At 41.3% G+C, this 26,187-nt stretch overlaps 1 protein-coding gene across 1 annotated transcript in view; it reads left to right on the top strand.

Annotated features, from left to right (window-relative positions):
* Positions 1–26,187, top strand: part of PLB1 (phospholipase B1) — an 89,943-nt gene that overhangs the window by 19,737 nt on the left and 44,019 nt on the right. The window contains exons 10-25 of the mRNA XM_062636966.1: positions 580–642; positions 1,900–1,982; positions 4,176–4,254; positions 4,890–4,994; positions 5,713–5,805; positions 12,408–12,476; positions 13,248–13,328; positions 14,810–14,876; positions 15,571–15,629; positions 16,652–16,725; positions 18,073–18,116; positions 18,948–19,056; positions 19,947–19,998; positions 21,870–21,950; positions 23,335–23,400; positions 24,064–24,161. Coding sequence (XP_062492950.1) covers positions 580–642; positions 1,900–1,982; positions 4,176–4,254; positions 4,890–4,994; positions 5,713–5,805; positions 12,408–12,476; positions 13,248–13,328; positions 14,810–14,876; positions 15,571–15,629; positions 16,652–16,725; positions 18,073–18,116; positions 18,948–19,056; positions 19,947–19,998; positions 21,870–21,950; positions 23,335–23,400; positions 24,064–24,161 — 1,223 coding nt within the window. The remainder of the gene's footprint in view (positions 1–579; positions 643–1,899; positions 1,983–4,175; positions 4,255–4,889; positions 4,995–5,712; positions 5,806–12,407; positions 12,477–13,247; positions 13,329–14,809; positions 14,877–15,570; positions 15,630–16,651; positions 16,726–18,072; positions 18,117–18,947; positions 19,057–19,946; positions 19,999–21,869; positions 21,951–23,334; positions 23,401–24,063; positions 24,162–26,187) is intronic.

Genomic DNA, 26,187 nt, shown 5'->3' with positions numbered 1-26,187 from the left:
GAGGTGATTAAGACACTTCCCCAAAGTCTGCTCTCTGCCATAGTGAACCAAAAGAGCAGCTACTTTTGGGATGATGGAATTAAAATCCAGTGATTTCAGCTCCCTGCACATAGAATCATAGAATAGTTACTGTTAGAAATGACCTTAAGACCATCCAGTTCCAACCCCTCTGCATTGGGCAGGGATGCCTCAGACTAGACCATGTTCCCCAAGGCCCTGTCCAACCTGGCCTTGGAAACTGCCTGGGATGATGTGCTTTGTATTTGTAAACATCTGCATTTAATTTGTAATCTCAAGTCTGAGATGCCTTAGGAGAACAACTCTTACCTACCTTCAAGTATAGATGCTTTTCTTCCCCACCCGTGTCATTTTTAATATGTTGTCTAATTATAGGCAGTTAAATTGCAAAACTGGTTCCATGCTTTTTTTTCTTGGTGCTGACTAAGGTTGAATCCAGAATATAGTGGTTGTTGGTAACCTTGCAGTACACAGCTCAACACATAGGGTTTGTGACTTTTGGCAGATTGATAACTTTGGTTTTTGTACTAGTTGTGATGGCATTTCTTATTTCATTTACAGAAGAGCTGCATATTGGACACCCTGGAAGAGCTTAGAACTGTCTTGGATTTTTTGTATAAAAAGGTAAGATTTATTCATCAACCTTGAATACCTGAATCCTTTGCTTTTTTTCCAGGTCTTGCTGGACTAGGGCTTGCACCACTGACTTAAAACACCGGCCTCTTTGATTCCAGTCCACTGGCTCCATTCATTGTCGCTAAGTGTTTTATAAGAACAGATGGGTAACAGCTTCACTTTGCAACACAAGCTGATGTACCATTCCCTCTTTGGTTTTTTGTTTTTTTTTAAAGTTATTTCTATGAAAAATGGAGTATATCTGTCTAGATCTGAAAATCATTCATGTTTAACGGGCCTGGTTGTAAAAAGAATTGATATCTAATTATTGGATGTGTAGAGCTACCTAGGCAGTGTACAGGCTGCTAACTAGGTGATGACTTTAATGGACCAGGGAAAACGCCCATTAAAAATATGTTTAATAGATCTTTTTTTTTCCTATTATGTGCTCATTTTAAGATAAAGGTTTTCAAGCTGGGAGAGTTAAGGATTATCTGCTTATCTGGAAGGATTTCTAGGAAATGCTCTGCGTTTTAGTCTACCAATGAATAGTAGACTAAATACAGATATATCACTACTAAAGCAGACTATGAACTGTTTACATGAAGTATCTCAATAGCATTTTCCAAGAATTTTGTTTTGCTGGACTGAAGGCCTAAAGGGTACTCTAAACCTGCTGCAGTTTGGTTGCATTAAGCCACAACCACTCATTTCTCTGATTGATTTCAACAAATGTTGTGTACGGGTGATGTTCCACCCACACATTCTCTCCAGATTCTCTCCACTATTACATCCAGAGTCTGTTTATGTGCACTTGTAAAAGTGAAATATCATTATGCAAACGGAAAACCGCTTTCTGCTTCAGGGAGAGGTGAGGTGGGATGCGCAAGTACTTGCGTTATTACACAGGACGTTTCATCCCCAGCTTTGCATTGGTATGTTGCCACAAAAATGGTAGTTCCTAGATCATCTGAGTTCAGTTAAATTGGCTGGTGGCCACTTTAGTTGTGTAAAATGAATTGCTCGGTCAAGAAGTCATGCTCACAAGTTTTCTTTGTGAATGATGTGCAACAATATTCTGGGTGGCAGGCATAGGAGTAGGGTTCAGAATGGAAGTGGTAAAGACGTAGATCATTGATTTTATGCAGGCAGAATCTCAGGCCAGAGGTAATACATGTGAAGCTGTAGATGTAATTTATCATTATCTCTACTTGCTGATCTTCAATTGTAAATATAATGTGATTAATTATTACTTTGCTACTGCAGGTTCCCAGGGCCTTTGTAAATCTAGTGGACTCTAGTGAGCTTACAACCTCATCTCTTGCATGCCAAGATTACAGTAATGTCAGGTAATAGAGGTTTCCTTAAGTTCTTGACACTGCTTCCTGCTAGTACTCAGGCACATAGCTATGTATACGTATTGATTTTATAACTGAGGTAGAGTCTTCTGAACAGTTTTTCTGCCTTTAAAGCATAAGTATGATTAAAGATTTTCTGTTTCCACTTCATTTCTGATAAACTCTCTCTACAAGGCATATTTTTACCAGGAAGAGCAGGTGCTTTAATCCTGCCAAGTCTGATAGTGTATGTTTAAATATTGGGGGCAGAATTGAGGGTGGGAAGAGAAAGCCTTGATGCTGTACAATCTCCATTCAGCAACGGCCAAAGCATTGGTGTGCTGTCAACAGTTTTAGCCACAAATCCAAAACACAGCACCATATGGGCTGCTGTGAAGGAAGTTAACTCTGTCCCAGACAGACCCAGTGCTGTCTGTGATTATGGTCACAAGTCTGCACAACCTACCTACCCCCAGCTCTTTAGTCAGTGCTAATTCTGCCCTGTAACTCTTGACTCAAAAATTCTAAAGTCGCCTTAAAAGTTTAGGAATCAGTGTTTGCAAAACTAACAATTGGTCTAAGCACGTTGTCAGGTTATGTGAAAACTACTGCTAGGGCTTAGGGTATTGTAGGATGGTGAACATCCAATTTGTTAGTTCCTTATGGTAACTGCACGCTCAGATGGTTTCATCCATCTTCCTTTCTTGTAACAAAAGTGTGAGTAGCTTACGCCCCAATTTAGTATGGAGTAGGAGTGTCCACATGGACAGTTATGATGGAGTAGTTTACAGCTGATAGATTCCACTCCATTTTACTCCACAGTAATTTTATTCCTGTGCCTGTGGCATAAGATACCATATGTACTAATATAGTCGTTCTGAAGTGTTTCACAAGCTTTGCATGTATACAACCCAGGATACATTCCGTTAATCAAGGAACGGGTCTGGCTGCTGTATAACCATGTGCTTAGCAACGAGTATAAGCAGAATTGAAGCCTTCCTTTTCAAGAGTGACTGCATGCAGCATTCTAGCTTATATCTCCTGCAATAAGGGGGAAAATGTGAGACAGGTAGATAAGAGAGATTTAGGAATATGGGCCTTGCCATATGTTGAAGGTCTTAAAAAACAAAATTAAATAGATCTAATCTTTTTTCCTCTGAGCAGTTTTTACATTTCCTTTTCAACTGAAGGCATTTTGCTTTCTCACTGTCAGCATGGTCTTATAGCTGTGTTTATCTGGTGGAACAGTTCTACCAGTTTGCAAGCCTTGTACTTCATGGTTTGGTAAACTCCTGGATTCATCTGTGCCTCAGACCCAGGCTGTCTCCCAGATAAAGGGCTTGGCATTTGGCTATCAAGACCTCATTTCAAACTGTACTTTGAGCAAAAACATAACCAAGTGCCAAAAGATGAGATTTCAAGAGTCCAAGAGGACAGCAGTGGCTGATATTCCCAGCCCCATATCAGTACCTAATTTTAGGTATTGAAGTCTGGAACATAATAGGGTTTTAAAGTCCCTTCCTTTATTATTTTTTTACTAACTTACTCACAAAAAAGTGTTGTCAGTCCCTGCCAGTGGCAGGGGTTTGGAACTAGATGATCTTTAAGGTCCCTTCCAACCCCAACTATTCCATGATTCCAAACCATCCAGGCAATTTCAACTGAGTATATCTTTGCTGGATATTATTCTTAGATGTATCCTATTTGTTCCTGTATACAGGTCTGGGTTTTCCAGCTAGCTGCAGAAATATCTCGCATGCACATCTTGCCTTGTAGGTTAGAAACCTGGCTGAGACTGGTTAGCTGCCTGACAGCACCTGGCTATCCTTTAGCATATATAAGCTTTTACAACATTGAGCTTCCATTCACATTTCTAAATGAAGGTCTTGTGGCTGTTACTAAGGCAAAAGTTCATGTGGAAGCACTTTGAGTGTGTTCAGTTTTCCTATGTGACTACAGAGAGGGAAATGTTTGAAACGTGCTGCTGCTGCTATTTTAAGCCTGAGCATGCTGCTAGTTTGTAAGCCCCTGTGCTAATCCAAGTCTGATGTATCTGTCATCTGAACAGGTTTTCAAATCAAGAAGTAATTCAAACCTCTGGGTTTAGAAATACAGATTATTCTATGTTTATATCAAAAAAATTAGGATGTTGCATGTTTATCAGAGGTTCATAATGTCGTTCATGTTTTTTATTCTTTTCTGCAGCAATCCAGGCAGGAATCAGTGCAACTGTGTTGGTGAACACCCCCCATTAGATGAGAACATATTGAGGTGGTCCTATTACGTATGTATGGCATCTTCTGTGCTGTTTAGTTCTCACAGATATGTCTATTCATTTTCCAGATTGGACTGAAGTGAAGAGTTAAGGGAGGAATAGCAGTGAGGAAGTTGAGTACCAGCCTTTTTACCATGAGTCCATAGCAATCCTGACCCCATTTCTTTAATCAGGAATATTGGAGATAAGTTCTCTCTATACCTGAGTGATCTTAGTATCTGTTGAAGTTTCTAATGACTATATAGCTTTTTGGCAACCTAGGATTTGTCATATCCCATCAAAGAAATGATCCATCTTGTCCAGGCACCTGCCACATGGTTTAGAAAAGGGAAACCTTCTGTTAAGACTAATAGAGCTGGCTGGAATTCCTTTTAAAAATGACAGGGAAGCAATGAGCATGACATTTCATTGCCTTGCTAAGCCTTTCAGATTATAGTATATTAGTGTAGCTTTCTCATAGCCACAAGGAGTTTCCAATTATTGTTTAAAAAGATTTCATTAAAATACTGTCTTTGTTCTGGATTACACAATTTTATTACTGTGGTTTACTAGGAATGGGGATAATCTTTAAGGCCTGGCAAATTGCACACATATTACACTCTCTACCTGATAATACTTATCTGGTTAAATGTTTGTTTATTCAGGATGCTTGGGAAAAACTGCTGGTGTCCAAGAGGTTTGATCAAAAGGATGACTTCACTGTCATTCTTCAGCCTTCTCTCCAAGAAAGAAATCTGCTGCTTAGACCAGTGAGTAAACTTGAGTTGCTCCATTCTTTCTAGCTTGTACCTGCTGAGATTCAGTGCACTATTCAGCTGGCTCTTTCCTGTCGAGGCTGTGTGTAATGCTAGAAGACAAGGGTAGTTCATCCCTGATTATGCTCATGTGTGTTTGGCAACAAAGGCAGAAAGTGGGTAACAGGAACTATTTATAAATGGGGGTGTGTGGAAAGGGGGGAAGATTAAGGTTATGTCATAGGTAAATTCTGTATTTCTTCTGATTCCAAACTCTTCCAACAGTCACTTTCATTTAAAAGTAAGCATGATCTCTTAACACAAGTTCTGCCTGCTTCCACTTTTTATATGCATGCAAGTGTTACCTATAGGAAGTGTTGTTTATTCCAAATCACTTATGTGATCATATCTGCATGTTTCCCCCATCACCTGTATGTCACTGTTGTGATTTTGCTGTGTCATTGCTCTGGTTGTCCTGTCCTGATGATGTGCAGTTCCCTCACTGCTGCCTTATGGTGGTAGGTACAGCAGCCGTTTACAAGACCACCATTTGTTCCGTCTTAATGCACCAGTAGTAACTGAGATTGGCAATAAGTGGCTTAATGAGAGTACCAGAGATTGATATTCTTGTGGATATAAATATTATTTTATGGATTGAGACTTTTGCTATGGAATATCTCATCTTTCCATACTCTCAAGTGTTTTCTAGCGCTCAAAATGCTTTCTCTTTCAGGGCAGGGATGCTTTCATTACCACTTCAAAGACACAAGTGGAAACTCTGGAAGAAGTTTATACCATCATGGCTTTGGGCCTCTGGAACAACATGGTGAGTAGTACCACAGGCACTGTTACTTACTGGACTTAGTATGGATGCCTGGTAGCTGCTTCGCACTAGCCAGGCTTCGAGTAGCAAATAGGCAGGGGAATGGAGAATATAGGAAAGAAAACACCCCATGAGTGCTATCCTAAGCTGTACAGGGAGACTGATCTTGAATAATGCTAAACGCCTTATGCCCTCAAGACAAATCTCTTGCTGTTCTGTGGCTGCTACTTACTATGAAGAGCTTTTTAGAAAGGTTTCCAAAGTAGCCCTTTGGGAAGTCTCATGGAGTAAATGAGCTGTGACAATCCCTTCTTTTGCTAGTTTAACTGCTGTGACAGGGCAGCACAGTGACAAGTGAGGCTCATTCTAACCTGAAATTATAGTGATAATACTCTTTTATATACTCTGTCCTGTATCCATTCCACTGCCTTTACTAACAAGTCTCTTAACATTGCCTCCTTAACCAGCATGCCTCACCTGCTGCTGCTCATAGCAAAAAGGTGCTAGAAAGCCTTTAGGACCTCCCGTTACCTCCTCAAGAGCTGGGCATCCTGGGTATCCTACCCAGCTGATGAAAGCAAATAAACAATGCCTTCTAATGGGTGGGAGAGGGTGTCTGAAAGGACCAGGGACTCTCCAACTCTCCACTTGACCTTGAACGCAATGACCAAATCTGTAGGAGGCTGTTTCTTTTGCCCACCTGAGCTGCTGACACACAGCACTTCTGTGTATCACTGAGTGGATGCACATACAGCTGCAGGGGTTTGTATTTTCAAATGGATGGTGGGAGCAAGTGAAGAAACAGGAGTTGCTTTTCGATAAGACGAGGACAAAAAAGCAGGAGTGTGGTTTTGGGTTCACCAGTGCCATTTAAGTTAGACTGAAGATAGACTGGTTTGGGTTGGAATTGACTTTAAATTTCATCTAGTTTCAACACCTGCCACAGACAGTGACACCTTCCACTAAACCAGGTTACTCCAAGCCCCATCCGATATGGCCTTGAACACTGCCAGGGATGTGGCAGCCCCAGCTTCTCTGGGCTACCTGTTCCAGTGTCTCACCAACCTCACAGTAAAGAATTTCTTCTTAATATCTTATCTAAATCTTCCCTCTTTCAGTTTAAAGCTATTGCCCTTTGTCCTATCCCTACGTGTCCTTGTAGAATGCTCCTCTCCAGAAAGGTCTCCCTGGAGCCTTCTCCAGGCTGAACAACCCCAACTCTCTCAGCCCGTCTTCATAGGAAGGGTGTTCCATCCCTTTGATAGTATTTGTGGCCTCCTCTGGACTTGCTCGAGCAGGCCCACATCACTCTTGTGTTGGGGCTCCAGAGCTGTACACAGGACTTAGGTGTGGTCTCATAAGAGTGGAGTAGAGGGGAAGAATCGCCTCCTCTGACCTGCTGGTCACGCTCCTGTATCTGGGCTTGGGATTGCCCCAACCCAGTTGCAGGACCTTGCACTTGGCCTTGTTGAAGCTCATGAAGTTCATACAGGCCAACTTCTAAAGCCTGTAAGGTCCCTCTGGATGGCATTCCGTCCCTCCAGCGTGTCAGCTGCACCACAGAGCTTAATGTCATCGGCAGACTTGCTGCTGATGCACTCAATCCCACTGTCCATGTCACCAACAAAGATGTTGAACAGCATCTGTCCCAAAACTGACCCCTGAGGACCACCACTTGTCACTGGTGTCCACTTGGATGTTGAGCTGTTGACCACAACTCTCTGAGTTTGACCACCCAGACAGTTCCTTATCCACTTGTCAAATCCATGCATCTCCAGTTTAGAGACAAGGATGTCATGCAGGACAGTGTCAAATGCTTTGCCCAAGTCCAGTCAGATGAAGTCAGTCACTCTTCCCTTGTTCACCATTGTAATCCCATTGTAGAAGGCCACCAAATTCGTCAGGCGTTATTTGCCCTTTGTGAAGCCATGTTGGCTGTCACCAGTCACCTCCTTATTTTCCATGTGCCTTGACATAGTTTCCCCAAGGATCTGCTCCATGACCTTGCAGAGCATTGAGGTGAGATTTTATCTTTTAGTTAAAGTTAGTAGGAATTTGGTTAGTTAGTAGGAGTCAAAGAGTTAAAAATTGATCAGCTGTTGAAGCTTTAGCCTTGAAATAACCATGCTGCATTCAGATATCTCCTTTGCTGTTATCTGTGGCATTCCTCATGATGATGCCAAAGTTCCTACATCCATTCTTCTACCATAAAACAGATGTTGTAGTAAGATACATGTTGTCTTTTTTATCTTTCTTTTGCCTTAGTTCCACTTGGCAATCGGTTTTGCTAGTCGAATGAGCAAAGCAAACACTCAAAGTCAGATTCCTGAAGTGTGAATTTAACGTTGTCTCCGGTTTTGGCAGTTCCTTGTAAAGAAACTGAGTTCCCTTATCTGCCCATGCCTCAGTGTCACCATCAGTGTTGGAGATATTTACCTAGATTGTAAAATTACCATCACCTAAACATGATTTGTAAGACACAAGAAAGCAGTGGCATATCCCCTCCAGATAATAAATTGAAACCAGTTTAGAGCAAGCCACACAAAGCATGGACATACAATTTGTTGTGAAAAGTGGCACTTTACATCTGCTTAGCATGTTTTTTTCCATCAGCAAATTATTGAAATTAAAGGCTGAATAAGTTTTACGCAGAAAATGAACGCTTCCAACTGTAGAGGGAGCACAGTGCCACCAGTTTGCCAGCCCAACTTTGTGCCTCTCCAGCAGGAATTGCTGGGCGACAACTGAACCAAATCTGTTGGATTCTGAGATCCGTCTAACTGTGGCAATAGATCAGCCTGAACTAATGTATTTCCTAGGGCTTACCAAAGCTGACCTCCAGCTTTGAGTAATGTCCTTTCTTTTTGTCAGCGTTCATGTACTTCTATGGGCTTTGCATTCATTTTTTTTTCCAAGTCTATACTATATCTCTTATTTATCTTTTTTTTTTTTTTCCTATGGCCTCTTACTGTCCAGCTTTTTAGATTTCAGTTTATGCAGAATCCAATACTAGGCATCTTGAATATTCTTTACATGGAGCATCATCCCCAGTGTGAAACAGGTATATTGCCTCCTCCAAATCCAGACTCTGTATCATGGGAGAGGGCCAGGATTTGTCTTCTGAAGTTTAAGAACTCATGCAGACATAGTCAGCTCAGCACTGATTTCTCTTTCTTGGCCTCTCAAATTCTGACACTTATTTTGCAACAAATTTCCTCTGTCCTTTCAGATTATATTTTATTTGCATCTTCTGCTAGCAAGAGTCTTCGTCTCTCCCTCTGCTTCTTTTTTATGTCCCAAACCTATTTCTGCATAGACTTTATTTTGCCTCCTGGGCATTGTCCTTGAGAATCTCGTTCTTTGGTGTGTCGCCACTATTCTTGCCACTTTAAATGCTGGGAGCATTTTGTTGGAAGAGCAGAGGTGAGAAACTATGAGCAAAATAAAGTGGTACTTTTAAAGATGACTGCATTAGGGCTGGACAGCATTCTGGAACATCTACTGTAGGTCGTGCTTTGCCTAGAAATGCTGGACCAGGTGATGCTTGAGGTCTCTTCCAACCTGGTATTCTATGACCGACTCTATGATTCCCCTCTGTTTTTCTGCCTCCTCTTTGATTTGTGAAATTTCCTTAATGCAGCTGGCAACCACCAGAAAGACACCTCTCTGGGCTGGTTCTTTGTCTCCCTGTGATGGTGTTCTGCCATGCTGCAAAAGCAGACAACACGGCAGATGCTTTCAGTGTAAAAAGCACTGGCAGGTGTCCTTACCTGGTAAAGGTCACTCTAGTTCTTCTGGGAAGTCCAGGTAATGATTTATGCTGACTGCTTTAAATACAAAACCAACCCACCCACAATGCAGTATTTTGGAACTGGTAGGAAATCAAGACTTGCCAAGCAGCAAACACAGCAGAATGAGGTGCCTTTAGAGAATTTCCCCCCTCCTCCTCCTCCTGCTGTCTGCCAGGCTGCCCTTACCTTGTTCTGAGGCTTGGGACAAGCCTTTTTCTTGAAATGATTACCTGCTTACTGGCCAAAGGGCAAAACCTTGAAAATCTAGTGGCAGTTGGCAGTAGGACTGCACTTCATTCTGACTGAGAATTAGCTGAGCTAGCAAGCGCTAAGGACTTGTCCTAGGCATGGCTGGATATTTTACCGTAACATTACTAGCTAGCTAGGAGGAAATCAATTCTTAGGCTGAACACATCACAGAACAGTCAGCTAAATGACATTGAGTAGCTAAATGACACTGGGTAGATAGGAAAAGCTGAGAGAGGTTGATTGTTTACTTGGACAGCCTTAAATATCTGCTACAGAGCCTGATTGATTAATTTTGCCAATTGCCTACGATTTTATCTCTGGAAATACATCCAGGAGCAAAGCTTTCATGTGTGTTAAGAATTTAGTCAAGGAGTTCTTGCTTTTGTGTTTGGCATTCTTTTCTGTAACAGAAGCTCTATCCCACAACCAAGATGGAAACTCAAACCTGGCAAGAACCTGAATGGGAACAGCACTGCAGGAAACTGCCTGTGCCCCTCTTCTGCATTCAGGGGTTTATACTGACTTAGAAACTGCTACAGCACCAGAGCAGACCTCCACACTAGTTTACCTGCACGACAAATGTGCTGGAATTCAGGGAACGTTTTGGGTGACCACCATACAGACTTGGTGCCCAATTTCCTGAGCAGGACCTTGCAGCATTACTGCATGGGAGCTGTGTGTCTTTGCTGGGAGAACAGTGTCTCTGAGCCATCTGGAATTAGTTGCCTCCTGGGGAAATTCATTCTCATCACCCAACTCCCAACAACATACAAGTGTCTAATACTTGCCTGAAATTCATTCCTAGCCAAGAAACTGCACTGTTGTCCCATGTCCTGTGGGATGGTTCTGTGCTGGAAGCAAAAGACATTCTTTTAAGAATGTCATTAAATAGCTATGCTGTTTTGTCCTAGGAGGATAGGAAAGTGCCAGCTCCCAGTGTATCTTTTCTCTGAGCTTCATTATTTTGTGTGTTTCAGATACATTCCTTTTATTCCTATGTCTCTCAAAAAAGCACAGACTCTTTCTTCAAATGCTTCTTTCAAAGAATATCAACTCTATAAACCTCAATTTCTCTGACTTTTCCCATTATCTTCATTGATGGAACAACCAGACCAGAATATAACGTCCCTGCTCAGAATGTATTGGTGACATTAAGCCTGCTATTGTTGTGTTTTCTAGTCCCTTCAATACTGTTTCTTTAGCCTGCTGTTTCTGGCAGCTGCTGCTGGTGGTGCAAGCTGAGCAGACGTTCACTGAGGAATCTAAACCAGTGGCCAGCTCCTTTGGGTGTGATTTGCTATTTAATTAGAACCCAGCAGTGATTCTTTGTGCTGTCAGTATTGAATCATTCCATAATTTCTCATTAACAACAATCCCCTCTCCATCTTGTTAAAGGTGGCCAACAAATACAAATATTATCAACCCTTTATGCAGAGTTAGAGTCACCTTTTGATGTTGTCTAAGGTGTATGAAAATGTAGAGAAGGTGGGATAAATTAGCAAGCTTTTCATTGCATGGGCTACAGCCACCATAGGATTGGTGTGTGACTATATGTCACGTATGTGTTATACCCCATGGTTCTGACTTTGCTGCAAAATGAGCTTGCAGCAGCAGTACTTAAAGACAGTGTTCATGAGACAGAGGGAAAGAAGTTAGTGTAACATGAATATATCACCAAATGGAAGACTTTTAGTTTTGTATTAGGGGTTTTGTACTTTCTGCTTCTGAGGTACAGCAGTGTGGACTTACCCAAGCTTTCAGTGTATAATCTTGAGCCTAAACTTCATTTTCCAAGCAGTTTCAGTAATACTGTATTTACTTCAGATTTTCAGTCTACTCGAAGTTGCTTTTCCACCCACTCAAAATCTTCTGTGTTTCTTTACACTCTCATATGAAAACTCTAAACTCACAAGTGTGCCTTTCTTAAGCACTTGTGAGCATGGTTTCACTGCCTGCGAGAAGATATGTGGTGTGTAAGTCCTGGGAGGACGGGCAGAGTGCTGTTGTTACCGGGCAGCTGAGCTGTGGCAACCCACCCTTTGCTTTGTCATACCCAGCCCAGGTGGGAAGTAAAACTGGCTTGCAAATGGCAGTATAGTTTAAGCTGTGTACCATAAGGCAGGGGGAGGCAGAACTAATTATGAGGATGGTTTAAGCTTTGCTTATCTAGAGCTTGTCTACAGTTACTATGGTTGAGCTGATAAATAGCAACTTAACTGCAAGTAGCTGAATATTGTAGTATCAGATCTATGCCTTGTGGGAAAACACACTTAACAGGGTCGGCATTCCCAAGAGCAGAGCTTATGGGTGGATGGTTGTGGTGGGATGACAGTCTAATCATGTGAGAGGCCTTGTTTTCTTTCAATTCCTTACTTTATAGGTATTCATCTGGTATGTTATACATACATAAATATTTATCATAGGCAAAACAAGTTTTAAACATATATATGGGCATGCTGGAAAAACTCCAGGCACTACAGCCTTTGGGTTGCTGCTGCTCTCCCTTCCTTCCCGCACCTCCCACACGCAGAGTGTGTGCAATTCCTCTGTTCTCTCCTTTTCCAGATGGAGCCAGTTGGGCAGAAGCAACCTTACGGTGTCACAAAAACGTTTCAGGTTCAGTGTCCATCTCAGGTAAAAGGGTTTCCTTATTGCTGTGAGATTTTATTTACTCTTTGGAGAAATCCCAGGTTTTCAAATGGTGCTGTCATTTTCTGAAGCTGTTGGGAACACGCACTTGGCCAAGGCATTGTGCTGTTAAAAATTCAGTGTTCTTAAAGTTCATTGATGCAGAGTCTTCTTTTCAGGGTTTTATCTTTATGAAATGAAAAACTTTTGACAAAACTTAGTTTAATCATTTTACCATGTCAGGCTTTTTTATTCAAAATATAACTGGCTAACCTGAATTTGTTAATTGTGGATCAGAGGTGTGTCAGCAATAAAACTAAGTCTATGTATTTTTATATAACTTGCCTTTTCTGTGATTTGACTGTCTGCTGTCAGGTTTAACGATTTTGGCCCCTGGAGCTGTCAGTAGCACAGTAATATCTTCAGGCTCTGAGCATCTTTGGTTCGAAGAACAGGTTCTTGAATGCTTTTTGCATTTAAGCTCTGACTTCAGTAATTTGATAGTGATAAAATATTACTGGCACCCAAAAGCCTCACTGAGCAGCAATTAAAACATCAAAGAAATTCAATTATCTGTTTTGTTTGATGTTAGGTTTAAGGCAAGAGCTGGTGCTGTGCCTAGAGCATACCAGGGATTCATTTTCAGGTCTAACCCGGTTTACTTCACTGGTGCATTGTCATCCAAAAATTAATACTGTAAAGATTTTCTCCTCTTGGAAAATCTAGCCAGAAGCAGACTGTGTTGCCACTAGCATTTCCACTCTCTTCACTCTGCAGGAAAATCCATATTTGTTCACATACAGAAACAGTAACTACTCATCCTCCCCGGAGACGTTAAACACCAAAGAAACATCTCAGGTATAGTAGGACTGTTTGTTTGCATCATATGGACTGAGTGTATTCCAGGGAGTAGGGCAGGTGGGTGAGAGTGTGTTGTAGCCTGATTAAACAATGCTACCCGAGAAAACTAAATACAGAACTCCAGCTCTTTATTTCCATGCTTGACTAAGTAGTCAGATGTTTAATAGCACATGGGTTTTGTAGAGTGTGATTTAAGGTAAACATGTTCAGCCAGCCTAAAGAGCATCTTACCTTCACAGTTAAGAATGTTTTTTAAACACCTGGATAACAATGTTAATTTCCCTGGGTTAAGCAGAGAGAGAAAATGGGGCCATTTAGTCCTACCGTGGAGGAAACTAGCTCAGATCAGTCTCACACCACTGTGTGAGTCTGAATTTGTCTCGTTTACACCATAGTGATAATGAAGAACAATGGAATTTTCAGTTTTCTTTTTGTGTGAGATGGTTGCAAATGAGATGTGTGGAGATCAACAGTCATGCTCTTTTCTTTTTTGTCATGGTACTCTGATTCTGAGCAGAACTTGGTGCTCCCAAGGGAGGTGATAACGCTCATTTTCATGTCCCAGAACATAGTGTCTAGACTATATCTGCACTCAAAATGGCCTGTATATCATTGGAATAGTAATCCATGTTTCTCTTCTCATTTTAATGTTGCCATCTGTTTTGTTAGTTACTCAGGGTGTATATACCTCTGCATTCGGCAGTGGTATGTACCACCCTGATTTTCGGTAGTAGCTATGGTGTAGGAGGTGAGAAGCAACACTGCGTTATGTTTGTGGGTTTTGGTTTTTGGTTGGTTTTATGAAAAATTATAAAACCAAAATGAAGCAATAGGACAAGACACACAAGTGTCTTTTCCCTAGGCAAGTTAGTCTACCTAAAGAGTTCTGTAGAGACACCTGGAGCAAACACATATCCTCGAGTCTTATCCAATGGTCTGCTGTGTGGCGTACTGATGGTCAGCTTTCACTAACAGTAGACCTTGGGGATGTTTCCATTAGTAGGCTGCAATCCAAAAGAGCCAGAAGGGCAAAACCCTGGCTGCACACAGAGAGATGCATGTGGAGAAGGCAGGCTCACAGTCTGCTGACAAAGGTACAGTTTAGTGCTGGTGCATTCCAGGGACATTCAAACACTTTCTCACAAGGAGATGTGAGCTCACTTCACTTGGAGTATGGGAATACAGAATTGATGCCCAGCTGAATGCAGCCACGGCCACAGAGTCTGAAATACCTGGCCCTACAGGTAGGCAACAACTGCATTGCACTGAAATGGCCATGCGACTTCTGAGGAGTCTGAGCTTGTGTCTGCCTTCAAGGGGCACTTGTAGGCATGGCCTGAGGACAGGGTGAGCTGAGTAGAGGTATACAAAGCATGCAGGACATTTGTTAATCTAATGTTCGGAGACATAAATCACTTATCATGACCACAGTATAGCGAGTCTGATGTGAAGCCCTGATGTGTGCTCTGTCTTTGCAGGAGAGAACTTACGGAACAAGTATTCCCTGTTTAGGCCGGGGTCCCTCTGATACAGCTCCAGTCTCAGGTATGCCCCTATGCGATTGTATTGTAGAGCTACTTCATTTAATGGTCAAAAGAGAAGAGGAACTGGGTGCAGTTAGGAAAGGTACACTTTTAGTTGAAGCAGTGCACTCTATTTCTGTGGCTTTGCTCCTTTTTGGAACTACATAAGTGGTTGTATAGCAAGACGCACATTCTCCCTCAAGGATGGTGAAAGCTTGTGCAACTGCACCTTCCATGTGCAAACAAAATGACAGTGGAAAAGACAGGAGGTAGTTGGGTTTATTCTTCAGTTCAGGGGTGGAAAAACTGTATGTATGGAATGGGGGCTTCTGTCAGTCTGGGGTGCGAAAAGCCACATGGAATTTTGTCACCAGGTGGGATTCATTTTCCCTCAGAAGCTGTGATTGTCCCCAAATTTTCAGCCTGTGTTAGCACAGAAGCTGTGCCTGCTTTTTAGTCATTTTCACCAGTTAAAAAACATTTGAGTAACCACAGATGCAAGACTGAAATCTTACTGCCTCCCTTGTCGCTGTAGTATTGGTATACCCACCAATAGTACCAAGAATCATTTTTGATTTGATGCCTTTCATGCCTGCAATTCTGAGCTGATGCTGTCATGAATACTAAAACACTGTCTTTGCAATGCTAACCAGCACAATTTGAAGTCTTCTGTCTTTCCTCTTTTCCTTACACTACCTTTGTTTTTTATGTGTTAGTTCATAATTTGAGACCAGCAGATATTCGGGTGATTGCTGCCCTGGGAGATTCTCTCACAGTAAGTAAAGGCCCCTGGGTAACCATCATTAGGTAATGAAAAAGCATTTCTGAATTTCTAACATGAGAAATAGAATGCCTACAGTTACACCCTATTGAGCTAAACACATTTGTCACATAGTCTTTCCTACACTCCACCTGGTCACGAGACAGATCACGAGACACAGATCTGAGTGCACAGTTCCCATTTAAAGTCCACAAGAGTGTCACACAAGGAAGAGCTGCAAGAATAGGTTGCGCAGCAGCAATTGGAGTGGGCTTGCACCAATTGCTTTTCTTTATTGATTTTAGGCAGCTCCCAAGCTATCAGTAAGCAGCGTAAATAGGAAAAAAAATTCTGCAGATAACTGTGTGTGTCTATGATAAATCTGTATATATGATAATATCAAAGCCTACAAAGCCATGTCCGTTTATACTAACTAAATACTGGAGTAAAACTGCGATACAACATCAGGTGTGTCAAGTGTAACTTATCTTGAGAACTTTTCTTGACGCTGTTCCTTGAACTCTGTAAACTCATTACCTGTAAATGGGCTGTGATTCTTCAATCAGTGATGACCGTTTCACTGCTCATATCGTAGTTCATGTTTCTCCCTGTTCTGTGCTGATTGCCACATTAAATCCTTGTAGTCTTCTTTCTTAGGGAAACTGGGGGAGGGAAGAAATAAAATCACTGTAGCACTTTTTAATATGAGGAGCATTATAACAAATTATTCACTCAGGACCATTGCTATCTTATTTATCCTTCATGTAAATTCAGGATATGAATACTTTGAACATTCTCAACCATTTTTTTCCCTGCTTAATCTAATGAAGTTGATAGAAGAGGGTAATTCACTGGCTTAGAGTTAAACTACCCTCAGCCCTTGATCCTCTTGAGAACAAGGATCTGGTTTATTTTAGGAACATGACGTAGCTTGCTTCATTAATGTACTCTTCAATTATTTTCACTAAGATCAGTCGGAGAGCTAGTTACTGTAGCAGTGTTTATTTTCTGAAGGTGAACTCCTCTTCTGCTTCCAGGCAGCTAATGGGGCAGCATCCAAACCTCATGATGTCCTGGATGTCCTGACTCAATACCGAGGTCTTTCTTGGAGGTGAGTCCCAAGACTTTCTACCACCTCAGTCAACCACAGAGGGAAGGGAATCCATTTTCTCTGGTTTTGATATATGTAGTTATTTTTGTAGCAAATGGGGGCTTGTGGAGACTGAATTTGACTTTAAGTTTTGCATGGAGGCACATGGTGGTGTATTACTCATGATAAAGAAAATATCCAAACTAGTGGCTATGTAGAGTACAATGTAGCATGGCTGGAATAGACCTAGATATTCAGATGAAATAGGGCCCTTGTTAAGATGGTCTCTTTTCCTCTCATGGTTTAGCTAATGTGAAGGAAACCTGTAGATCCCAGCACCATTGGATCACTTGTTTCTCTCCCTGCTCTTTCTGTACCCTGTCTGCTCTTCCACATTGTGCCCCACACCACCCATTTGCCACATTTAAAATCAGTGGTCTACAAGAAGTCAAAACAGGATCCTTTTTTGCTGCTGTTGCTTCATATGCAGTACCTATTTCCTTCACTTTTTTCCAGTATTGCGTGCATCAGAACAGAACAATTAATCAGAACAAACTTTTACATATGCAGGATTTTATTAGACGTGTCAAAAAGCCACCCTGAAGAAAGGCAATCATATTCACTTGTTATTCTGCAACTATATCATTTAATACCAAACCTGTTAGCCTGATTTTCTGTTCATAGTTTCTTACCGCAGCTCCAATGAGTTTAAACAGGTATGAGAGCACTTCAAAGTATTCTATTCCAAATTAAAGAGATACAAAAAGTTGAACACCTTTACAGTATTTTGATCTTCGACAATAGTCTACTGACATTATGGAGGAGAAAGTATCCTAACATTTTCTACAGCATGAAGGAGAGTAAAGAGCACACAGACATATGGTGAATTTTAGCAGTCTAGTAGTATTCTTCCAGTTGGGTAAAATGGGGAGGCGAAAGGTATTGAGTTACTTAGCACTTTGAAATATATGCTTTTAGAACTTGTTGTTATGGATACGAAGGGTTTGTTAACTAAAAATGGCAGTAATAAATATTTTAATAGGGCCAACAATAGCAAAGATGGCAGCTTTTCAAAATTCTCATTTCTTTCAGCTAGGTTTGAACATCTGCCAAACCACGCGAGAATGGAAAGGGCAGCTAGTGTACAGGGCTTTTAATTATGATTATTATGGTTATGACAGAGTCTCTGATTTCGTGACCCCTTTGGTATGCACGCAAACAGCTTGCTTTGATTTAGTACAACCACCACAAAATGTGCTGTGTACATGTGTAGAAACCCCAAAAGGGGGAGCTCTCTTACTTAGTCCACTGCCTTACCAAGCCCATCGTATCTTGGAACACTTTTTTCTTGTTCTTTCTTTTTAACAGTGTTGGAGGAAATGAAAACATAAGCACGGTCACGACACTAGCAAGTAAGTGCCTTTTTCCATAAACCTGATAAATATCTGGAGCTGTTTATCAAAACAACTGTTGTTACAAAATAAGACATAAAGATTTAAAATTTGTAGCATGACAGAATCAATCCTTTTGTATTCAATGCCCAGTGCTGAGTAAAAGTTGCATAACAACCAGGCACTAATTTTCTGTGCATGACTTAACTATGTATTTTGTAATTCCAAGGGGTTTGGTCGCTTCAGTGTTCTTCTGTTGGTTATAGTTCTGTCCAAAATGTGTTGGGGATAGATGAATCAAAGATCTTAGATCACAGCCTAAAGAAACTATTTTAACTGTATGGGCAAGTTGTTTTAGGCAGGAGAAGAATCACATTACAAGATCAGATTTTACATGCTTTTTAGAGGTCAGGGCATCAGATCTGGGTGTTTGCAAGGCTGGTTTGTAACCTAAGATGTAGAAGGGAATCTTGGGTCTTTGGAGTTAATACATCTGGGGAGATCAGGCTAAAGGATTTGATTCCAGTTCATCTGCAGTTAGAGTATGATGGCATGGGAGCCTCCTGCCTGAGTGTAGGGTTACTTAGCCTCGCTTACCAGGCAAAATAGCTTTGCTAGCCAGGATGATCGTGTAAGGTCATGAGATATCTGAATTCGTGAAATTCAGAAATCTTAAAGGCAAGGAAATAGTTGTACGGTGATGAGACTACATGTTTATTATACTTAAAAGTTAATTTTTTGTTAGGATCTCTCAAAGCTTTTTAATGGTCTTTTACTAAGATTTAATCTTTATAACCTCATTCGCTACCTGCTGCAGTAAGCAACATTTCAGGGTGCTGTCTTTTTCTGCAGATATTCTTCGTGAGTTCAACCCATCCTTGATAGGGTATTCCACTGGCACTGGAAGGGAGACTACAGATAACGCTGCACTCAACCAAGCTGTGGCAGGGGATTGTGCTGAGTAAGGGGAAAACTCTTTAAATTTTAACAGAAAGTAATTTTTCTTTAAAACTCAGGTCTAACTAAAAAAGGGCCCATAACCTGGACTTCGTCAGGAGCATAATAAAAGGCTGCTAGGCAGACCCAAAAACATTTCATTAGCCCAACTCTAGCGTGAAGGCCAAGAAATGTGATTGTTTCCAACCTATGCCAAATTAGCAGCAAAAGCAATGCTTTCTCTAGTATCCTCAATCAAGAAGCCCAAAGCACTTTACAAGCACTACTCAAAAAGCTTCACATCTGTATTGTGAGGCAGAGAAAAATATCTCCATTTAATAGGAGGTATATTCAAAGCCTCTTGTCAAGAGTTTGTGTAGAGGAGCTAAGAGGAAATTGTGGATTGCTTATGGTCACTCTGTGGTAGAGCTGGGAATTAACTAGGGACCATTATGCTCAGTCTTCAGTGAAAGTCATATCATATATTCTTCTCTCAGAAGCACTTCTTATAAGACACCTCAGTGGCTTGAGGCCATGTAATAACATTGATACATACACGGGTGCTTCAGCGATGTGCGTACCAATAGCATCTGCCTGAAGCTGGAAAGGAACCAAGTGCATTTATTTTGTGGTGTCACAGTGCATTTTCTATATAGCTTGTAAACGTGTAACTATGCAGCATTTGCAAAGTGGTCAAGTGGCTGTTGGATGCTAGTTATTTTCTCTTTTTTTTTTCCATCACTGTCTCAAAGTATAGTTTTCATCCAATGAAACTTGGACTTTCCCGTGTTTTTTACCCATTATGTGAGGGATGTCCATTCATCAGCTTTCCTCTTTGCCTTGCTCTCTATGCAGGATTCCGTTTTCATTTTTATTATTTGATTTGTTAGGGCTTTATTTTTCTGTTATTTTTAGGGATGTTCCCGTGCAGGTTAGAAGGCTGGTGGACCGCATGAAGAATGATACTGTGAGTTTAACATGTTGTTAATATCTTTAGAATGAAGTTACTTTGGCAGCATTAGTTTCGGACAGATGCCAAACATGAAAGCTACAGCAGTGTACAGTGTAATATTCCCCAGTGCAGGGTGAGTCAGCACAGAATAATCCATAGCTTTGTCTTAAACGCCACCATGTGATAGCTACTATCAAACCCAGATAATTGTAATCTTCTTATCATTTTTACGACAAGCGGCTTGTAAATTCCCTGCTGTCGTTTCCCCTCCCAGCCTATGTCACCGTGTAAGATGACAGAACTTCACTTGTGCTAGGATTTGCCTCTGGTACTATTAATTATCTTGTAAGCACATGGGTTTTCCAGCAGTAATGATACATGCTAGGGTGTTGAGGGAAAGCTTTTTAAGTGCGAATCATGGGGAGTGAACATGGAAATGAGGAAAAGACTTGTGTCCTTAAAAACGATGCAGTCCCTTCTTGGGTCATCAGCTGATTTTTGACTTACAGGTTTGGTGTTAGGAATTATTCGATTTATGTTCTCTAAAACACACATTAGGCTGGGGACCACTTGCATGTTTTTCACCTCCACTGGTGCTTTGAATGTCTGCTATTTGTAATTTGGCAAATGTGCTACGCAATCAGTGACGTGTTACGTTATATTATTTTGTCTTTGTGCATTTGGAAAGCAGCCAAAAGGCCTTCAAGATTAACTCTGTGTGTGTGTCTGGTATAAGTACGCTGGTAAATATTCATACTGGCAAAAATATTTGCAGTACCTTCTTTTTTGGTTCACTTTCTCATAAACAAGATTTCACTCCGATGTCTGTATCTGAAATGAGATTAAAAGGATTAGCAGCTAACAATGAAGCAGTTGGAGGGTTTTAATTCAAACCATTCAAGTCTTGTAAGTATTACTATACTTATATTGCCTCGTATCTATTGCCTTGGAAACAACACACAACAGAAATGAATGCAGACACCTTTGATTTAACTAATGAACTTCTTTCTGACTAGAAAGCCTGTTCATATTAAAGATCATGTGAAGATCTTTGGTTTAAGAGCTTTCTTTTCCTCTTTTTAAAAGACCTGGTTAGCACGGGAGGAAAAGAAATTTTCCCCTCTCTTAATTTAGATAAGTACATTTTGAGACCAGCCTACTGAACAGTGTGTTTACTAGTTGGAATATGTTGCCTTCTGTCTCTGAAGATAGATGTTTTAAACCACTTGAGGCTGATGTACTATTGCTGCTTTTCTTAGTGGTGTTTTGCACTGAAATTGAAGATACCGAGTGCAACATCTACTACATTACACTGAGCAGATCTGAACCTTTCTTCAAAGCTAATGCAATTACCCTGCATTAGCTGTCCCTCTGCAAAATCCTTCCAGAGGAAAAAGTGCTGTTTTTTTACTGGTATTCTTAGATAGAGTTAATATTTCCCCTCTATTCTTTGCAGTTTGTCTCACAGCAAGACTGAAACGTATCACCCTCCAGGGTTTTCCAGCAAGATAGCTGCATTATTTATAGCACAGTAAAAAGATATACCATCATTTTTGCAATGAAGATGTATCCTAAGAACTGCAGGAATAGTCACTCAATGTATACACAGGATAGTATTAAGAAAAGCATCCAGGTGGATTTTGAGCAATAGTTTTTTGGAAGCAAACAATTTTGCATGGTGCTACTGATATTGTGAACCTTATTAAGATTGTAGCGGTTTCTACATCTTCACTCAGAACTACAAATTCATTTTGTTGTGGATGCAGAGAGAACTATAGCTGGGTACCCTGAGAAATGTTAAATTTATGTTCATTTATGTTGCCTGCCACTCTCCCCTTTTTTTATTGTATATTAATAACTCTCATTCTATCTCCTTCTGTGTGCAGAGAATAAATTTTCAGACTGACTGGAAGCTCATAACACTTTTCATAGGAGGAAATGACCTGTGCAGATTCTGCAGGAACCCAGTAAGTCCCCTGCTGCCTACAGTGTGAAGTGGGCCAGCCTGAGCAAAGGGTCTCTATGCATTGCATTGGGTGAGAGGTCAGAACTCAGTGGGTGAGACCAAAATAAGCTAGGTCTTATTTGCACAGCTCTGGAATGTAACTGTACTGAGACCTTCAGGTTGTTCAACCTGATGTTATGATAAATGAAGTGATATCTTTAGACTGAATTACATAATTGTCCCTACTTTGTTCTGCTATTAACTAAGATAGCTTTCTGTTATCTACTTACTTTGCCACCTGTAGATAAAAGGTCAAGGGTTTTTGCTCTTCTTTGCCCTGTGCACAGTCACACTCCGAAGTCTTACTTGGTGTTCACTTACCAGTTTTGGTGCTATGGGAATGGTTCTACCCACTGCTGATGCTGATGTAATTACATGTAATATAGCATATATTGTGTAGGTGTATAATATATATACATACATACTGTATGTAGCCTTTGTTATGTGTGAGTATGCAGGGGGTGAAAAGCTGTGGCAGTCTCTTCACTTGGTGAGGAGTGTTCCTGACCCAGACATGAAATGGTAGTTGCACACGCATGTGGGTGGCAAGGAGGTAGCACCTCTGCATCCAAAGATCAAAGTGATACTTCCCTTATGTTGTACAGCTACAAACAGTGCCAGCCACAATGTGTTTGGTGAGCTGTGCTTTAGGAAATGAATAAGGAAACTGAGCTGTCTAGTTTTGTAGAGTAGGCCAGTGGGGCTCTCAATGAACTTCTGCTTGAAATTAAATCAAAGAGAATTAAGGCTGAAAATAAGGCAGGCGTTCCTCATAGGGAAGCTTATTTGATTGTGGAATAGTTCCGTAAGTGAAGAAATAAAAGTTGGATTACATGAGACAATTAAATTAGAGGGTTTAAGCCACTCAAATGGAACAGGGAAATTTTGCTGCTGAGAGGCAAGTATATAAAGTGATTTAATTTCCAGATAAACGCCTAAGCTTTGCCAGTTATTATTTGTGGCAGGCATAGGAGAGGCATGTTGGTAATATTGCATACAGTAAAAACAAACTTACACAAACTGATCTCTCCCAAAGCTGGTCCCTGTTGCTACCCATGCGTTTAAGACCAAACCAAGCAAGCCTGGGGATGGAGGATATTGTGATGTCTGATAATGCCCCCTGAATTTGCTCCCTCACTGATACCTAGTGGCCACTAGGTTTTTTCTTGTGAGACAGCTGTGATGGGAAAGAAGAAAAGCAGAGGCAGGACAGGTTTGCCTAAGACTCTGCTGCTCTTGACCTCGAGAGTCAGAAACATCAATCCTGCTGTGAGGGACTCTAGCCAGTCAGCGTTGGGCCTGCTTGAATAAACCAGTAACAAAATTCAACCCTCTTGCTTCAACAGGTACGCTATTCTCCTGAAAACTACACCTACAATCTACAAGTATCTTTGGACATACTTCACAGAGAGGTAAAACAAACTTTTCCAGTATATGGGAGTGGGGATCGTGTTCTGTTTGTAAAGCAGTCACTGGTTATTGATTGAGAGTTGAGTTCCTTGCTTTCATCTGCAGAGCACTGCTGTATGCAGGTGCTTGCAGGAAAATCCTTGTGAGAGCCAGAAAGGGCTAAAGAAGTATTTTACCAAAGGCATAGGGATGTGCTTAGTTCTAGCTGATGTGCTGCAGAAAAATGGTGTAAAAAGCACTGCAATGAATTCAAACAAACCTGTGGTATTCAGTGGCTAGGAGATGCTTTGCTCATTCATTATGCTGCAAATAAGTGTATTTTTGTGGTCATTAAGAGAGAGATTCTGATATTCCAGATGAGGGTGAGGATGATGAGAGTACTTGAGGGTCTGAGCCAATCTGAGACCTTTCTAAAGTCATCATTTTCAAGTGACCATTCATCAGCATCTAAAATAGAACTGGGCAGCGCAGACAGGGGCTGTAATTTAGTATTGTACATGTGGGGGATTAATTATTGAGGAGCTACTTTGAACACCTCTGTTATAAATAATGCAAGCTGCATGAATCAGCAGGCTGCTACCTGAGGTCTGCTGTGGCTGTATAAGGGCCAAGATGGCACTCTGTGCTCTGGGTGATGACTACAGGTTTGCTTGTTCTCTTGGCAGGTTCCACGGGCATTTGTGAACCTGGTGACAGTGCTGTACATAGCAAGCCTCCGGGAGCTGCACACATCAAACAATACATGCCCGAAGCTGCTCATGAGGTTTGAAGATGATTTATGTTACAGCTCTCACTGTTGCTCACAGAAGGCTGCAAGGTCTTCTTCGGCAACCCTTTTCCTTTAAGGGGAAAGGTTCTAGTATTTCAGACCACTAAAACCCTTCCTCTGTGTATGCACACGTACCCACACATTGATTTCAACACAGCATTTAGAAATACCTGTCTGTCACTGTCTCTGTATCTGATGAGCCCTGCTGTTACCACTCTTCTGTGGAGGTGCCATTTCAATGATTCATCACTTAGACTGCAAGGGCGTCCAAGCCGGAGCAGAAAGAGCTCAGCTGTGTTCTTTTTGGATAAAGACAGAAGAGACTAAGACACAGGGGTTTTGTCATTGATCGCTTTAAACTGTCTTTGTTTACAGATTTACCTTTCTGCAGTTAAAACTCTCCCTCTTGCTTCTGCAGTTTCTGATCTCTGTAATCTCATTGCTGATTATTAGTTTTATGGTTAATTAGTCTCTCAAGTAGATGTCTGGGATGCTTCATCACATTGAGTGTTGCCTTGTGGCTCAAGAGTCCTCCCACATCAGAGAGAATCTGCCACTGAGGTGGCAGGTCTCTGCTCTTCTGGACAGACAGGCAGGCAGAATATCCTTGTTCTGTGAATGCAGGCAGCCATCGAAGGAGCTTGTACAGGAGGAACATAGATGCAACCCTCTTACTCTGATTTAAGGGCTCTCTGGTGGCTGTTGGTGGAAAATTAGCTTTTAGACTTAGAGTGCTGGTGCTTCTGATAATCAGTTGTAGGTTTTCTTTTTAACAAAGGTTACTGGCTAGAGCACACAAGTATCTCAAGACCCTAATCATTAAACAGTGATAGTGGACCCTTTAAGATTAGATTATCTCAAGATACCTTTAACCTTTTCCCTTCATTTCAGGTGCCGTGTTGAATTTAACATTCGCTTCTATGGCAGCAAGCTAAGCTTATAGGGTACTAAGGAGATCCTAAGACAATGATGCCATGTTACCAAGTTGAAGGACCTGAAGAAAGCTTTTGGTCTTGAAAGCTTGTCTGTCTTTTTTTTTCTGAGAGCAGCAAATCACCTAAAAAGAGATTAAGTCTCTGCTAATTTTGCATTGCTTATGTTATTTGAAACACATCTCAAAACACAGTCTAGGTTTGTATTGCCTTTCATATAGAAGTACCATAGAAATAAAGCATTGTTTTATTGCTTGCTCTCCATTAAGACAAATTTGGAGCTGATGGGGTCTTTGTGCACTTTGTATGTGTCAACTGCATCTCTATAGGAGGTATTTCTCTATGAGTTGTCTTGGGGATGCTTTACTGTGATCAGTATTTTTAAAAGCAGTCCTTTTTCTCATTTGGATTTATCAAGTAATAGTGAGGCATTCCCAGGATGAGGAAGCATCAGAAAAAAACTCGTGTGCTTGAAGGATCAAGGTTTCAGAGAAGGATAAACGTGAGCAACGTGAGTTCACAGGAACTTAGAATGGCCCTGGTTGGCATGGATTTGAAGGATGGAGATTGCCGCATCAGTCTTGGCATCTCTTTTGGTGCTCTGCCATCCTTCATGTGAAACATCCTCTAACTTGTGACCCTCTCAGTTGATTAAGAATGAATTTGTGGGAGCTCTGCCTTGAGGGATGCTTGCTGAAGGAAACCACATTGCGCAGGAGTACTCATGTGAGCGGGTGTTGTGGTGGGTTGCTTCTGTGGCGCTTGGCAGGAATGCGAATAAGAAAGCTCATCAAAATAAAGACAGGGAAATCACTCACCGATTACCACTGCAGGCGGAACAGAATTGATTTGGGGAACGCAGCTGAATTTATTTTGCATTACCATAAGTGTTACTGATTCTGGTATTGGGAAACAGACAGACAAGCAAGTTAAACAGTTGAAGCACATATCCTCTTTCATTCCAGGCTCGAGTTCACTCCAGGCACTTCTCCCTCTGTCCTTGTTACTGCTACAGGCTACCTTCAGTCTCTTCAGTGAGGCATGGGTGGCACAGGGAACTGTGGTCTGGACATAAAGATCTCTCTTTG

This window comes from Pezoporus occidentalis, unplaced genomic scaffold (genome assembly GCF_034315485.1).
Source record: "Pezoporus occidentalis ecotype Australia unplaced genomic scaffold, CSIRO_AGI_Poc_V1 ctg50, whole genome shotgun sequence".
Taxonomy (NCBI): domain Eukaryota; kingdom Metazoa; phylum Chordata; class Aves; order Psittaciformes; family Psittacidae; genus Pezoporus; species Pezoporus occidentalis.
The sequence above is the reverse complement of the archived record's forward strand: the minus strand, read 5'-3'. Positions and strand labels throughout refer to the sequence as shown.